The 16,389-nt window shown below is 34.9% G+C and overlaps 1 protein-coding gene across 1 annotated transcript; it reads right to left on the bottom strand.

Annotated features, from left to right (window-relative positions):
• Positions 1-2,161: 2,161 nt before the first annotated feature.
• Positions 2,162-5,002, bottom strand: LOC113273830. Its single transcript, XM_026523425.1, has 4 exons — positions 3,839-5,002; positions 3,440-3,604; positions 3,265-3,306; positions 2,162-2,726 (listed from the first exon to the last, which is right to left on the bottom strand). Exons 1-4 carry the CDS (start codon positions 4,658-4,660, stop codon positions 2,442-2,444), a joined length of 1,314 nt encoding a protein of 437 aa, XP_026379210.1. The 5' UTR covers positions 4,661-5,002; the 3' UTR covers positions 2,162-2,441.
• Positions 5,003-16,389: the final 11,387 nt, after the last annotated feature.

The raw sequence follows: 16,389 nt of genomic DNA, 5'->3' as shown, positions 1-16,389 counted from the left end.
AAATAATAGAAGTAGGCACTGCATGCTGCCATTTTCATGAGAAGAAAAGTCGACCGGATGACATATATAGAAATGCTTATAATACATTTAGCCAACACGTTTACAGCTAGCTAGCAATGGAATTATTTTGGTCAAAAACAAGTTGAATTACTAAGCCATTGACATTTCAAAGGATTGAGAAGAACAAAGACGAGAATACAATATGAGATCAAACTCGACTGAAAACAAACAAATATCTCTAAGCTTCAGACAAGAACGACGACAACATTATCTTGACTGCTTCATCAATCATAGCAGATCCAAGATAATTAGCTTGTTATACAATCTTCATTTTAGTTGAGATTAAGGCCAAAACCACACGAGTTGCACTACATTTCCTATTTTAAGTAGCAATAATACATACACTAATCTAAACAACTCAAGTTTGACTGACAGAAGTATGTTATTGGTCAAAGAGAATTTTTTTAAAATTAATATACGATCGTGCATGGAAATTCCTTACTAAAATTTAAACAGATAAACATCACAATACATATGTACCTTGTTGCTATCTACACCATTAGAATTAAACTAATTGTAGTATGTCAGAACTCAACAGGAAAACAGAACTCAGTCCCGTAAGTTAGCTAGGATGTTGCTTGTGTTTGCATGCATGCAAGCTGATGATCGACTTGGTAAAAGCGGAACAAAACAAAAGCATACTGATGCGGGTATTTACTGACTTCGTAAAAGCATGGATGGGTTCCTGTTGTACCTATCCATTTGGTTTACTGGCTGGGTAAAGCAAGAACGCACATTTGGGTTATATCACTATCTTTCAGATTCAGAAACTAGCTTGCCCCGAAAGGATTTGCATGTGAATCTAAAGATTCTTCAAAACTCAATTTACAAAAGAGTAATTCTTTGGCGTTCCCAAAACATCTCTAGAACACTGAAGCTTAATTTAGGCAATGGTTTTTTCCCTGTAATGTTTAAAATCTCGGTTCGTCAATCATTTTTCTTTACAAAAGGGATTTATCTGACACATATTAGTATCAATGAAAATGTGAATTCCCTGTACAATGTGTGTTGTTCTGAAGATATACACCATTGAAAAACAGCCACATGTTCGTCATTTTGCATGCATGTACCCGATCGTATGCCAACTTGTGTAGCCTTAATTAAATTGTCGTGTCTCACTGTGAGAGGTAGCGAATAGTATATAGTCTTTGTTGGTATGCTCATCAATTGGGTCATAATTTGCAACGTCTTTTTTTCTACAATCTGTTTCTAATTTCATCAATAAAATCAACACACATGCAAACAGTATTACTACGATAAAGCCTATATAAAAGTCCTCATCTGAAATTGACCAGGAGCCTTAAAAGTCACCTCTCATTGACTCGTTCCCTTTTCTTTTGGATATATGCAGTGAATCAGTGATTCCTCTACTGTCTTGTTCTATAGATATGGTTAAATGAAGTGCATATGGAGCCCATCTAGGTTGACCAAGCTACAAAATATGCGATATCCATCACTCTTTATGGAGCTTTCAAGTTCAACTCCTCGGTTTCTATCGGTTATAAGACACGGTTTCCGTACTATCTCAAACTTTTCCTCGCAAAACCAGTATTCCTTTCCCATTTGATTTGGACCAAATAATATCCCGTCTCCCCTCATCTGCTCGAATTTCAGCTTACTTCTCTATGGGTGATTTTCCTCCAGATAACTATGAGATCTTTCATGCAAATTTTAACGACGTGTTTTGATAGATTTTCCATGCTCATGGTCGTAAACATGGATAGATTTTCAATGCTCATGGTAGTTAACAGGGGGTGTTTTGATATCCTTTTAGAAGTTATTTTTCGACTTTAGTCGAAATACTAAAAATTAGTGTTAGAGCAAAATATCAAAATGATTTCTAAAAACAAAAAACAAATTGTCTACGTGGGCCAAATAAGGTTTTACTTTGTCCAACCGCAACAACCTTCTGTTTGCACAAGTACTGCACTTCAGTGTGTATCGCGTGAATGGCCCATAAAAATGCCACTCATGGTAACGAGTTTCATCAGCTGTACAGTAACAGCAAGCAAGGATGTACCTTACGTTCAAATCCTAAGACTTCCTCATTTGCAAATGATAAAACAAAATTAACGATCTTCATATAACAGTAGCACCAAAACCAATTTGTTTCATTTGATTATTCATTTTCATGATAAGACTCAAGTCAGAGAACTCCTTTCTTAATTGACAGATCAATGAAACAACTTTTAACGGACCATCAAAAAGTGAAATGAATGTTTAGCTCTGAAAAAATTAGAGGTGTTTCCAGATAGACACTGATGCAAAAAAGAGTATAGAACAAAAAAAAAGTTACTATGTCAACATAACACAAAATCCGAACCCTAAAATCTCAACCTAATAAACAGAAAATGACATCATGGTGTACCACCAAGAACAGTCTAGTAGAACAAAGTCGAAACCCTGGAAGAGGCTCTTGGTAATGAACGTAGCTTCTCTTCAAATTTCATAATTATTTCCATAAGATTGGCTGGCCCGTCCCTATTCCAATAAAAAGACACTTTCTCCAATTTGACAGCATATTTTAAGAAAACTTCAATAAATCGAAGTTCATTAACGGATCCGTAAACACCTACCAGCTCAACAACTTTGAGGTGCAATGGCTCACATGGCGATGTCAACCCTGGCTTCCAGTAATCCTCAATATTTTCTAGAGGAAAGTTTATCTAGACAATAACCAGAAAAATGATGAGTAAAACAAATTACTTACCATGATAACAACATTATGAACCAAAGTTTAAAAAGGTAATATGGATGCAAAACTTGCTCCAGGGAAGCGCAAGTTTCTGTCCGAGGCTGGTAGGGTAACACTAATAAGAAGCTCCCTAGCATGTTTACCAGTTCGCTACATGTCAATGGTCCCTACTCCTGTATTTATAGACAAAAGAATAATTATGTAAACCTTTTTACGGAGCACAAAAGGCGACACTAGAATGTGAATGTGCAGGGTGTGGCTACAATCTGCAGGCTAAAATCAATCAGTGAATTGGGGATTAGGGACTCGAAACTAACAAACAAGGCTCCACTCTTAAAAAAAGTTGATTTAGAGGTTGTTAAAGAGAAAACTGTACTAGGGAGGTTGAATAGCATGAAGTTTTGATGCATAATCAAATCATACAATCTTATTTTCTTTTATGTAATCTAAGCTTTTCAACTCAAGAAATACAAAAAAAAAAAAGTTAATATGGAATATGTGATATTTACCTCGTCACAATATAGGTCTGTTGGTTGCTCGGCAAAGCAATCCTGGATAACAAACATAATTTGTCTTCAAAGCAGGAATATGCAACTCAAAAGTTCCAGGTAAAAAAAGATTCTATAACGAGATTATGATTATAAAATAGAACTAATAACAAAAGGTTTGATTCCGAACTATTACCATATCTATACGTACAGATAAAGATTCTATTTTAGGAGAAATCCTCAGCAAATAAAATATTGCTTGAGCACAGCCCTTTGAAAGAAAAGTATGCAGCCGCATACATCGTAGATTAGCCAGTTGAGGAGGCTGAGTCTTTGATAAATTAGGTGATCTTGAGATAATCTTGGCACATGCATAAACAAAAGTAAATAATAACAAACTCTGTTCATAAATAACGAAAATGTATATGGTGGTAGTCATGCATCATCATGTATAATAGTTTGCATACACTGACTTGATAGGATTGTTCGAACCACATAAAGAAAAAGTTATTTTACTTGGATAAATGTTAACACTTAACAATGATATTATATATGTTAAACAGCAGGAAAATAAATAAATAAATAAAAGACATACCTGTATAAAACGAGAAGATAATGTTAGATCTTTCACGTTATGAAATTTTTCTAGCATTAGCATCATAGCCTTAGCATACACATCCTTCGATTCGCCAGGAAGCTCTGAATATGTGTATGGGTTATTCCTTTTTTCTTGTACAATAATCTTAACGCCAGCTTTAACCAGAGATTTGGTGCGAATAACACGACAGAACTGCGACGGGTGACATATGATATCAAAGACTTCGAGATTTGGAGCAAATAACAAGACCGAGCTGGCAACGTTGCTAACAATTCCATTGAAAGATGAGTATGCTAGTGTAAAGTACTTGAGTGTGTGAGAAATAATTTCCAAGTCACCCATAATACAATCTTTTATGGTTACCGACTCAAGAGCAGGACAGCTTGTGAAGAACTCATTCATTAAAACTTCATTCAAATGTAGAGCTTCAAACTTCACGGATTTCAGATTAGATAAATGTATTGACTCAGGCAGGCGAAGTGTAGAATGATACATACTACCCAAGTATAAATGCAAATCCGTCAACCACTCACAGTTATAGACACACTCAGGAAACACAAACGACTGAGGTTTATCAACTATAACAGAAAACACCAACTCTTTAACTTTCCGTTTAACAGCATAAAGTACCCATGTATTAAGAACATCACCTATATCAATGTCCGTATTAAGGGGATCAATCCATAGAACAGATAGAGTACGTATATCAATATCGTCGTGAAGCATGAGTGCAGTAGTAACAAAATGCCTAAATCCATTAATTTCAATCAGATTGTTCTTGAAACTAAGAACTGGTAAGATTTCCAAATATGTCTCCATCTATTTGACAAGATACTCATTTGTACTGTGATTCTCATGTCATCAACAAATGATAAGATATGATGAATTAATGCATTAGGTAACAAGCTAAATCTGTCTTCTTCTGATATTGATGATGATGATTCTGGTGAATCTATTGTTTCTTCTTCCATTTTTGTGAATCAAAACTAAAATTTGGGGATTTTCTTGGTAAAACCTAATAAAATGTTCAGTAAAAAATTTAAAAGAGAATGACAGAGGAACCTGATATTTGCAACTCCAGCAGCTTTTGTAATGGTTTTTAGCAGATTGAGTGTTTATGCTGCGGGGAAAAATCTACGACCAAATGAGGAAGGAGGTCATTTTTAGGGCTTCGAATTGAAACTCTGAAAACCCCGGGATTTTTGCATCTCACTTATCTTTACACCACACGGACGGGCCGCCCAGGCTAGGATGTGGTTGTGGCCACTCTTTATTTTTTGACACATATCTAACTAAAATACCTGTCCCCTCCAAATCCTGTCAACCGTTGTATTTTTTGAGAAAAAATAGGAAGTTAAAAAATTAAAAAAGATAAACAATTATGTAATAATATTGGTTTTGAGATTTTCTCCTGCTTTATATGACGTGTCGGCATTTAAAGAGCGGTTGTGGCCCGACCACATCGTAGCTGCACCGCGGACGGGCTCATATCGGATTCGGCGTTACTACGTGTGAAATAGGCACCCGGTCAATGGCCATCACGGTCTTTTACACATTAAGGCTAACTTTAACGGTTCTCCAACTTTTGACATTTGAGTTGCAAAACTAAACCCATAAGAAGCAAAAGCTGTAAGTCTCTTCTAAACAACATCATGGCAGTGGAGAAGAAAATAAATAATTTCAGTATCAAAGGTGATTATGAAATCTTAAAAAAAAAATTTAATGAGGAGCAATTTACTATCTCTTGGCGCAGTAAAGCTCTTCTGGAAGCAACATATAATGTAGTTAAGTCTTATTCTAATTTTTTTTGTTTCCAGTTCTTACATAGATCTGGAAATGAAGTAGCTGACATTCTTGCCAAAAAGGCTAAGACTTTTAGATGTGATTTTGATTAGGAAGGAATAGCCCCTATTTGTATTATGCAACAACTTTCAGTAGATAAATCTAATATTAGGAGATGAATCTGATATTGGGAGAGGGACTCCCCCTTGCTCCATATTGGATGGATCCACTAATGATGTAACTCCGGCTACGGATACTGAAAAGGCGAGGGTACCCAAATATACCTCAAGCTAAAACTTTTCCTATTTATAAGTCATTTCTCCGAAAGTGATTGTCTATGGACTGAGTCGAGATAATGCAACTAATCGGTTCACACTTCGTGTGATCGTCTATGGATACGAGATCGAGAAAATACAACAACGAAGTATGTTTACTTGATAAAAAGGTTTGGACTTAACCAAACACAATAAGATTGCTTATCAAGTAAATAGGAACTAACGTTTGTGTAATTTACTTTAATAAAACAATTATAATGCGGAAATATAAAGTAAATGACACATCAATATTTTGTTAACGAGGAAACCACAAATGCAGAAAAACCCCGGGACCTTGTCCAGAATCGAATACTCTCAGGATTAAGCCGCTTCACAAAATTAAACCAACTTCTTATAGTTGAGACCATTCAACTAAACCTATAATTCACCTAGTTCCGTCTATATTCTCACGCCTCCAACTTATGAATAAGTCACGTACTTGGAGCAATTCCTTTGGTTTTTATTCCAAATATTAAAGGAACAACAAATATGTTTGGTATCAACTCTCTTCAACCAAGTGATATGAGGTCGACAAAGGCTCTTCTGTTTATCTTAACATAAACTCTTTCGTCAGGTTCTTAGATCTATATTATGTTCAACTACCAAAGTAATTGTTAAGATTTTGCAATCAATACTTTTAATCACAAAGAATTGTATTGATGTTGATCTACACAACTAATCAATCCAGTCTACCACAAGGATAACCGATTATAGTTGGATCCTCTTATACCGAAACAAGTATTGTGCACACCAAACATTATGAACCCCAAATCAGAAATCTTCAATATCTTCTTTGTCCTTAAATCTTCTTAGATCTTCAATAAACGCCTGCACACAACAAATTGAATCTATTTTGATCAATCACGCACAGAACGACGTCCGTTAACAAAGGATTATCACAAGATCGTCTTTAGAATTAACAACAGTCTAAAGATCCCTGTCGAAACTTCGATATAATTTGAGTGAATCTTATATCAGAAGAGAAGATTCTCAAGCATAAACAAATTAGGTGAAATCAAAGTTCAACCACCGTTAGTCAATCAAATCAATCGAAAACACAAGATAAACAACAATTATCTAGTTTCCCACCAATGGTATGCGTAGAGCTTATCAATCCCAGAGAAGACTTTAAACTGAGAGGTTCGTAAGATATTTCGCATAATTAGGTTACTCTCCTCTCCGAATAGGCGGCTACACCAGTAATAACACAACCGAGGAAGTTTGCTGTCACGAAGGATTAGTTTGCTAGAAATGCAAACTTCAAGTATTTATAGACAAGGAAGTTTGGACACCAAGGAATTTCCAAAACCGAAAATATTCTCAAGATATGCAATATATTCCAAATTCGGTTTCCATAATTCCTGGAAATGCTCTGTCCAAAATAATGACCGAAAATATCTTTGGAAAATCTCAACTAGTAAATGCACATTACTGATTCTCATTTTCCTAAAATAAAATTAACAACCTTAATTAAAAGATTCTTAGCTTATTTAAATTTCGATCCTGTGATTTTCTTCATGTAGCTATCAAGGAATAACTTTGAACAATAAAAGATAACATTATTGTACGTGTTCAAAGTATGTCGACATCCTTACTTTGTAAGTCCTCTTTCATCCTTACAACCTTAAAACCGATTTGCCACACTTCCAAACAAGTTTAGAATTGGTTCATCTGACTTTCAAGAACTATGTGATTGATCAATAACACTCAATCACAAATCATGGGTGTAACGGTTCTACCAAAACAAGTTTTGGTTCTACCTCCATGTGAGTACTGTGCATAATCACACTAGCTTTCCAAAATTAGGTTGACTAGGTACTAGGATCGGTTCCCCACATATATATGGTATTTAACTTATATGTGATGCACATGTCCATAGGATCGGTTCCCCTTTGCCTAAAAATGTGTTGCACATGTCAATAGGATCGGTTCCCCTTTCTGCTACAAACTTGTTGCACCTCATACAAGGATTGATTCCCATTTCTGATGTGTTGCACCTCTTCATAGGATCGGTTCCCCTTTATCCAGATTACGTTCAACAAATCACAAACTCGATCATACCATCTCAGGTGATTACTTAAGATCGGTTTCACTAATAAAAGTCATACCAATACATAAGTCAGGCCTTTGTGAATAGTTTTACCAAGAACACAAACAAGTCGTGAGCGGTTATACTAAATCACACATATTGGATGTTCAAAAGATATGCAATGAATAACAATCCCAATAACGCCTGGAGATTTCCTTTTCGATTCATAAACAAGTTTATGAACTTACTTCCTTAAAACACATGTAAAAACATTGTTTCCTAGGATAAAATCCTCACCTCATACCCATACATAATCACGATAGCATTTAAACGATTATGTCGATGTCTTATCTACAAAGTTTAATGGTTAAGCAATAAACCTCGTATTGTATTCCTTAATACTATGTCTATCTAGAGTGTTCATGCTTCGCAGTTTCGTTTTCAATATGCACGACTTGAAAGATACGTTAGGGAATGAAACAGTTCAAGTCAAAATATCACTAACCTCAAGTGGAAGGATGATGTTATCGTTGTAGCTTCTTCACTTCTTCAAGTCTTCGCAATACTTGTAATGTCTCATATCCTAATACTTTCAAGCTAACCTATACAAAGTTGACTCTAGTACATAATCAAGTGACTCTTAAAATGAGTTTTTATTGACTAAAATATGACAACGAAACTTGATATACCAACGCTTGGTGGGTTCAACCGATCTATGCTCTAACAGATGCTTTTTAGTTTTTAATGAAATCTCATTACATTAAAAAAAAAAAGGAAAAAAAAAAGTTGCAAAACGTGACCTAAAATCATCATTCAAATTGTGGGTCAAGCAAATGCTTGGCCTGAACTCAGGCTTAGGGTGTCAAATAATTTGGTGAGAAAAAATTTCTAGTTTCTCGTCAAATGATTTGGCAGATGAATGATGTCCATTAATCGTTTGAGTGGTTAGCCACCATTAAAGATCATTGTACATTATTCGGTGCCCAAACCATTAGGCAAAATTAAGTTGATTCAACTAAAACCATTAGAGTTAGTCTCGAATTCAAGATGACGTGGATGGGAAGTTGAAAGTTGAATTTGATGACCATTGAAATTAGTCTAAGGTGAATTTTTCCTCGATGGTTGTTATTGGGAGTGAAAAATGAATGTGAGGATTGCTTTTGTTATAGCATTTCCAAAGAAAATAGTTGCTCCTTAGAAACAGTAAGTGGCTCATCCATCACCCAAGGAGCCCTTCTTTGAAAATGCATATTCTCCTTTGTTGTCTCATTCATGTAAAAATGACATCAAAATAGGACTCTAAGTAGCGAACAGGTAGTCTTTCGAAGAGGGACGACACATTATAAGCTGCCTAATGTATCCAAACGGCATTTTGTTTGTTGCATGTTGTTTTATTTGATCTAGATGGCATTTTGTCTTGCCTCTAGTATTTTTATTTCATCCAAACGACAAATATTATAATGCTTGGTATTTTCTTTTACTTTGACGATGTTGTCTGGAAAAAATATTCGAGTTTTTATAGTTTCTCTTCTAATGTTTATAAAACGGTTATTTTGTGGTTTGGACATATATATATATACATACACACATGCTTAAACCCGTTTGATTACTTGGAAAGTTATCTAATCTCCCCTTGCCTATTCGAATTTTAGTCACTCCTCTGTCGATGATTTTCCTCTAGATAACTAAGAGTTTTTTCGTGCAAACTTTAAATATATGTATTCCTGGATAGATTTTACATACCCATGATTTTAGGCTACTATAGCAAGGTGTTTGTACCTTTTCCGAAGTTATTTTTTGACTTAATTAAGTCGAAAAGTTAAAAGTTAGTTCCAGAAAATCATTTCAAAATGACTTATTGAAACAAAATAACATCGTAGTAAATTGTTTCTACTTATGATTCCGGAGGTTGATCTCTGTTAAAGATTTATCACGAACAAGGATGGTCTAGTGAATGAGATAACTTAGGTTTTAGTTCATCTAACTGCAACAATTTTTCCAGCCTTTGGTTTGGAAAAATTGTTCGCGCTACTAGTGACCTAGTTTGCGCTCTAGACACTAGAAGATAAAATAAAGATGTTGGCATGACCCTTGAATGCATCTCTTAACCATAAATCTTTTATTTTCTATTTTATCCCTCACTACCTATTAGTATTCGCACTAGGCTAACCATTTTCTCTACAAGGATAGTGATGTGATTTTAATTTGTTGTAGAAAGTGATAATATGTCCATTCAACTCAGAATTGTAAAGATTATATTTTAGATCTAATTCTAATCTAACCTAGAAAATATGTAAAAGGTGATAACAATACTGGGAGAAACTGGGACTCGGGATTTCACCATTAATCAAAATCAAGTGATACATATATTGATTCTTAACAATTATACATCTTTTATGGATTCTATTTCATTGCCAAAGATCGATTTCTAAAAAATTTATTGTAAATTATAAGCATGATGCATCGAAAGAACTAAGTTTAAGCATACACCATCAAACAAGATCACAACTAATTAATGACATTTATAAATAAGTTAAATAAGTGCAAAAAGTCATAAAGAAATAATTATAATTACCACAAGCATGAAATATGGCTTCCTCGTCATCTAAGTGTTGGGGTTTAGCTCCTCACATTGAAAACACTCTTGGAATATTCATTCATGGATTAAAAATGTTTATAAATAAGATAAGCAAGTTTGCAATGCTGTATTTCCGTTACAAACTCACTGTTACAAAGAAACAGTTGAAAAAAAGGATTTCAGTTGCCGAAAGTCTATTGCAAGCACCGTTGAAAACGACAGTTCTCTGCGAAAGACCTAGTTGGTCAAAACTCGGTGATTTCAGTTGTGTAACATAGCATTTTCCGGTGTCACTGTAGTACAGTGGTAAAGTCACTGGGTGATGACACCAGTGACCTGAGTTCGAAACTCGCTAGCACCAAATTTTTTATCGATCGATCAAGAAAAAAATAGGTGGTCAAATGTTCTTTTTCTTCTTCCTTTTCTATTAGTGCAGTAAACGACTCTGCAATTTCTTTGTTCTTCACTGCATCCTCCGAAACTCCTGTATTTGGTTCCCAAACTCACGATTCCATCTCTGTATCCTTCCCGCACTATTTGTATACATCAGGTCACCAAAAATTCGAGTAAATCAGTGAATTATTTTTCCTTTCTCGGAAAAAAATGTCTCGGGATTATTTTGTTTTTATTTCTCTCTATGCGGTTTCTCTTAACTTGTTTATCTACACTTTCCTGTTAGAACCAAATCCTCCAGAATATCTTCTCTTATTGCACGTAACTTCTAAATTAAACTCAGAAAATTCTCGTAATTCTTCACCACCTTGTTTTATCGAAAACCTGATGATCCAGCCTATTTTAATCGAAATCATCACTTATCCCAACCATGTTTAGTTGAATTAATTCCAGCCCACAAAAATTAGCGATGAATCTCATTAAAACTCCTCCAAATCTCGAACCCTAAATCTGCATGTAAACTTCAAATCTTCCCGCCAAAAATTAATTTTGAATTTAGAGAAGATGATTGAGTCCCCTATCCATGCCCGGTATCCGTTTAGCAACTAGAATGCAAATAGTAATTTGGGGTGCCCTTAGTAAAATTCATGGGTGCCTTTATTAAAAAAATTGGGTGCCTTAACACTTTTTGGGGTGCCTTTTTAGTAATTTTTCTAGGAGGTGCAAATACAACTTTTCGAGCCCGTTTTTCCTTAAAAGTTTATTTCTCCAAAAACACCTACAAACAAATAAAATACCATAATAAGTACAAAATCGAGCACTATCAATACTGAAAAATTAAGAACGATCCAGACATAAAAATGTGTTTATCCCATCACATGCCCCCAAACTTATTGTTTGCTAGTTCTCAAATAAATCTAATCTAGAAAATAATATCCTAACTCACTGTCGCAGCCTTGAACCCCTAGATGGCCCTAGTGTCCGAGTTATAGTCTCGGGAGGGTTTATAAAAAGTGTACCTACAGAACCTTTACTTCAAACCCTAGCTACCTATGAAGAATCTAGGAACAGGACTAGTTGGCATACTCTTATTGGATATAGGAGGAAGTACCTTGATTTGAATACAGTTGGTGTACTCGAGTTTGCACCCAAGCATACTAAAATTCATATATAAGTCAACAGAGCTCTACTCAGATAGTCGCACAATGGACATCAATATACGGAATCAAACAAATCACACGAATAGATTCAGTAGATGGGTATATAGATAGATGGTTCGCGAATAAACGTCAATGCCAAGATGAATCCTAATGGATTGAGGTATTGGTCTCTATCCTAATTCTATTATCAACTCAGTTAGTATATGCAAGGACCCCGACGGTCGATTTATGGAGTTGACTAGTAATATTTTATTTTATTTCTATTTTTTCCATTTTTCTTTTTTTTTTGAAAATTAAAAACATGATTAGATCTTTAGGTTCCAAATGCATGCTCTTTGTCAGCAGATTGCATGGTAGTTCCCACGTATCCTGTATTCCACGCTTGCTTAGGCGACGTCGGAGACAGCGAGAACACACATCTAATGCTATCCAAGTGTCAATTTTTTTTTTTGAATAATTTTTTTAAATAAAAAAAAATCAATGGTTTTGACCTCAATCACTCTACTTCATCCTAGCAGCGACATCAGCATATAAATTTTGCAAAAATAAAAACATAACATGATATGATGAGATTCCGAGATACGGTGACAACTACCATGTTATTCTAACACATAAGCTTTGTCCTTTTATGAATAAACTCTTTAGTTTGGGTCCCTAAACTCCTACAACCAAGATGTTTTCATACACTTAGATTGGTCAGTGTTATCCTTAATTGGCACAAGTTTCTAGGTTCTGGAGTTTATTTATTGCAACTAAAACTTTCTCTCATACCCCCGAACTTAAAAACATTGTCCCCAATGTCCTAGAGATGAAATTAAAAGTATGAACAAGGAGAAATTGTTTCCACTTGAAGAAAAGGACTTAAGGAAGGATATTAACGTGTCACAAGAGCATGGGTTACCTCCCAAGAAGTATTAAGTTTAAAGTATTCAGCTAGACATCAAATACCAAAAAATGGATAGTCACCTTTAAAAATTATATACCAATAATCGAAATAATTGTGGGTCATAAAAACCAAATAGAGTTGACATAATTATGAGAAAACTGCACTGAATCAGAAAAATGAACATACGGAGCACGACATTGTCTAAGATTTCTTTCAAGACATCTAGATATTATCTGGGAGCCCAATTGAGCTTCATATGAGTATCTCGATAAACAGATTTATCCGAACTACGGATCTCTAATACCTGGAGTTCCTCTTGGACAGTATTAGGAGGATCGAGGTGTAGAATTTAAAAAGACTCAGGTAGTGCTTTAGATGTGTAGCGCCCCCTGAGCTAGCAGCTGAATAATCCAAGAAATTAGCTAAATAATGAGGCACTACGAATATAAATCAAATACTTAAACTTTCAATTAAGAAATCTGCTAGAAAGACTTAACCCAAGAACTATCCCCTCTCTGAAATATATACAAGAATTCCTCTCAAATGATACATATACAATAGTCATTTGGTTAACAAACAGAATATAAAACATAATAAACATAGAAATATTTAACTAATTAACAGAGTCAACTCCTCGAAGTTTTCGCTGCGCAACTCTGGTCTATCTCTGAAACTGAAAGTGGGAATGGGTGAGCACATCATCCCTAAAAGGGGTGCCCAGCAGGAATAACATTTAACTTTAAGAAATCATGAGAAAGATTTGGAAAACAATTCATGTTTTACCAAACATCAAAGTTACTAAGTCACTGGAAATGCACAATCATGTATATGGACAAACTCCTTCTTCAAAAAATATATATTAGTGATGCCGGGTTTTTCCACACCTACATAGCTATATTGATGCCGGGTTGTTCCACACCTAATAAACATAAAAACTGAATTGATGTAGATATAAATGAAGGAGCATATCCTATATACCACACGTGGAAATTCTCATTTCCCATAACAACTCATAATGAAGACAAACATTACAAGCCCTTTCCAATTCATGGAAAGATTCAAAGAATCAACAGAACAATCATAACACAAATTAAACAATGCATGAAATGCACGAACAGACAATGCATGAGTTTGTTAAACATAAACTTTTGTAAAAGAAACAAACAATGGTTTCAAAAGAGTTAAAAGTATTCCCACCTCTTTTGATGACAAGCCAAGCCTACCTCGAGATCCACGATCCACTGGTTCGTCCTTTGAATCGATCGTTGCTAATAAATACTAACTGTTAATCACACAAGAACTCTAAGAGGTTAGCCAATAGGCTCACACAAGATTCACAATATAATTTCATATAAGTCTCTAGTTATAGGCTAAGTGAAATAACTAATGAATCTAGTTTTATCAATTGTGATATAACTTGGTATTTAATGTCCTAGGCATAACTTAATATCTACTTATCCAAATGGAGTCAAATTGGGTGTCATCGAAAATCCATCGAAAAAGCCTACAACTTTGCATAAGGGACCGAAGGCTAATTCGGACCATAAGTGGTCCAAAAACACAAAATACCATCTATGTCCCTAAACCCAAGCCCATGTGCCTAAACCGGCACAGCCCACTAACCCATGTATAATCCATAGGATCAAACCCTTACCCGACCCGTTAACCCGAACCATGACCCAAATGCCCTGACTCGCTAACTGGGTCTGACTCGGAGCGTGTCAGACAACTGATTCGGTCAACTTCTTCACCAACTCTCTGGAATATTCTAAGTGTAAACCCAGATCACGGGGTCATCTTTTAGGGTCTTTAGATTACAACTTTATCCTACAGATTAATTTCCAGTTTTAACTCAGATTTATCTATAAAGTCTCATAATTATTGACACTCATGACTGTTTCAACAGAAATACAGCTGCGACGATTAGTTTTCTATCAATGATAACTTACTCAATACTAATCGGATTGGGACAACCATTATATGTACACAAACACCACCGGGAGTACTATATTTCACGTTTATAGAGCTAAGTCCAATTAAGTCTTTATGGTACCTAAAAATACACTTAGATGTTGAGCAGAAGACATAATACATGAAATTAAGATTTTTCATTAATTAAGAACTTAATTGTTTCTTACTATTTGTCATAACAAAGCGCTACCCAAATCAATAGAAACATACTATGATCAATAGAAGAGGTTACCTTAGCTTTTGGAGTAGGTTCTGTAAGTTTTCCATCATCATAACATTATCGTACCATCACCATAATCATCCTTTATTTCACTTAATTCAAATACTTTCTTTCTTATCTCTCCCACTAAACAATAAGCTATCTACCTTACTGATTTTACCTCCACTTATTAAATGTAAACACACAATCAAACAATCATTATTCTCTATTTTCAAGCTCAAACATATCTCTTGCTAACTCTTTTATCTTACTCTACTTATCCAAGAAAATTCTAATCTTTTAATTCAACCCCTCCTACTACGTGGTCGCACTCCCCTTCATCACCTCTCTGTTTTCATTTCAAAGCCACACCACCACCTTACACCATGCAAAGGATATATATGGATGGTTAAACTAATTAAATTAACTAACTTAGGTGACTTACATTCCTTTTATACTCTCTACTAATTTAAATATTACTAACGTCACTTTAGACAATTTACTAAGGGATAAGCTCTTACTAAAGAGAGGTCCAATCAATGGAAAGGCACGGTCAATTAACTTTGACTTCGTGGTCAAAGGTGTACCGTCGGTAAATGGTCACAGAAAAGTCAACTCCGGTTGACTCAAGTCAAACTTCGACATCTAAATTTCCAAGTGCGATATCTTCTTCATCCGGTGTCCGATCGACGCGTTCGAGTAATCTATTTCGCATAAATTTTCGAGATCTATCTAATGATACTAGTTTCATATCTAAATTGTTGTTAGATTAATTTCTATTAATTAACATTTGTGTTAAACTAATCGAGTTATTATCGGTCAAATCGTCTCTTGACTAGTCTAATAACGTTGACGAGCTTGAGGTTCCTTACATTCTCCCCATATTATATCATTTTCGTCCTCAAAAATCAAATCATCCTTCTGGTATTCAAAAACTCTCCACCTTATAGAAATAATCATATCTCTTATCTAAGAAAAAACAACAAGAAACAAAGCACAAACCTATATGGCTTTCTATAACATAAAATTTGTGGCTCTAGGTTTAACTATACTGATTTAAATTCTATCTAATAAGAAAGTCTAAGTTTCCTACACTAATTTTTATTTTATAAGATATATGTCTCTATCTTCAAGGAAGAATCCTACGAATGTTTCTAAGTGAAATTATATCAACCGGTTTCTTAAAGATTTATACTAAATTTCTATGATCGGTCATTTCTGAATGCAGTTGCCTTG

Source organism: Papaver somniferum, chromosome 4 (assembly GCF_003573695.1).
Source record: "Papaver somniferum cultivar HN1 chromosome 4, ASM357369v1, whole genome shotgun sequence".
In the NCBI taxonomy this organism is placed as follows: domain Eukaryota; kingdom Viridiplantae; phylum Streptophyta; class Magnoliopsida; order Ranunculales; family Papaveraceae; genus Papaver; species Papaver somniferum.
This window is presented reverse-complemented; position numbering and strand designations above follow the sequence as displayed.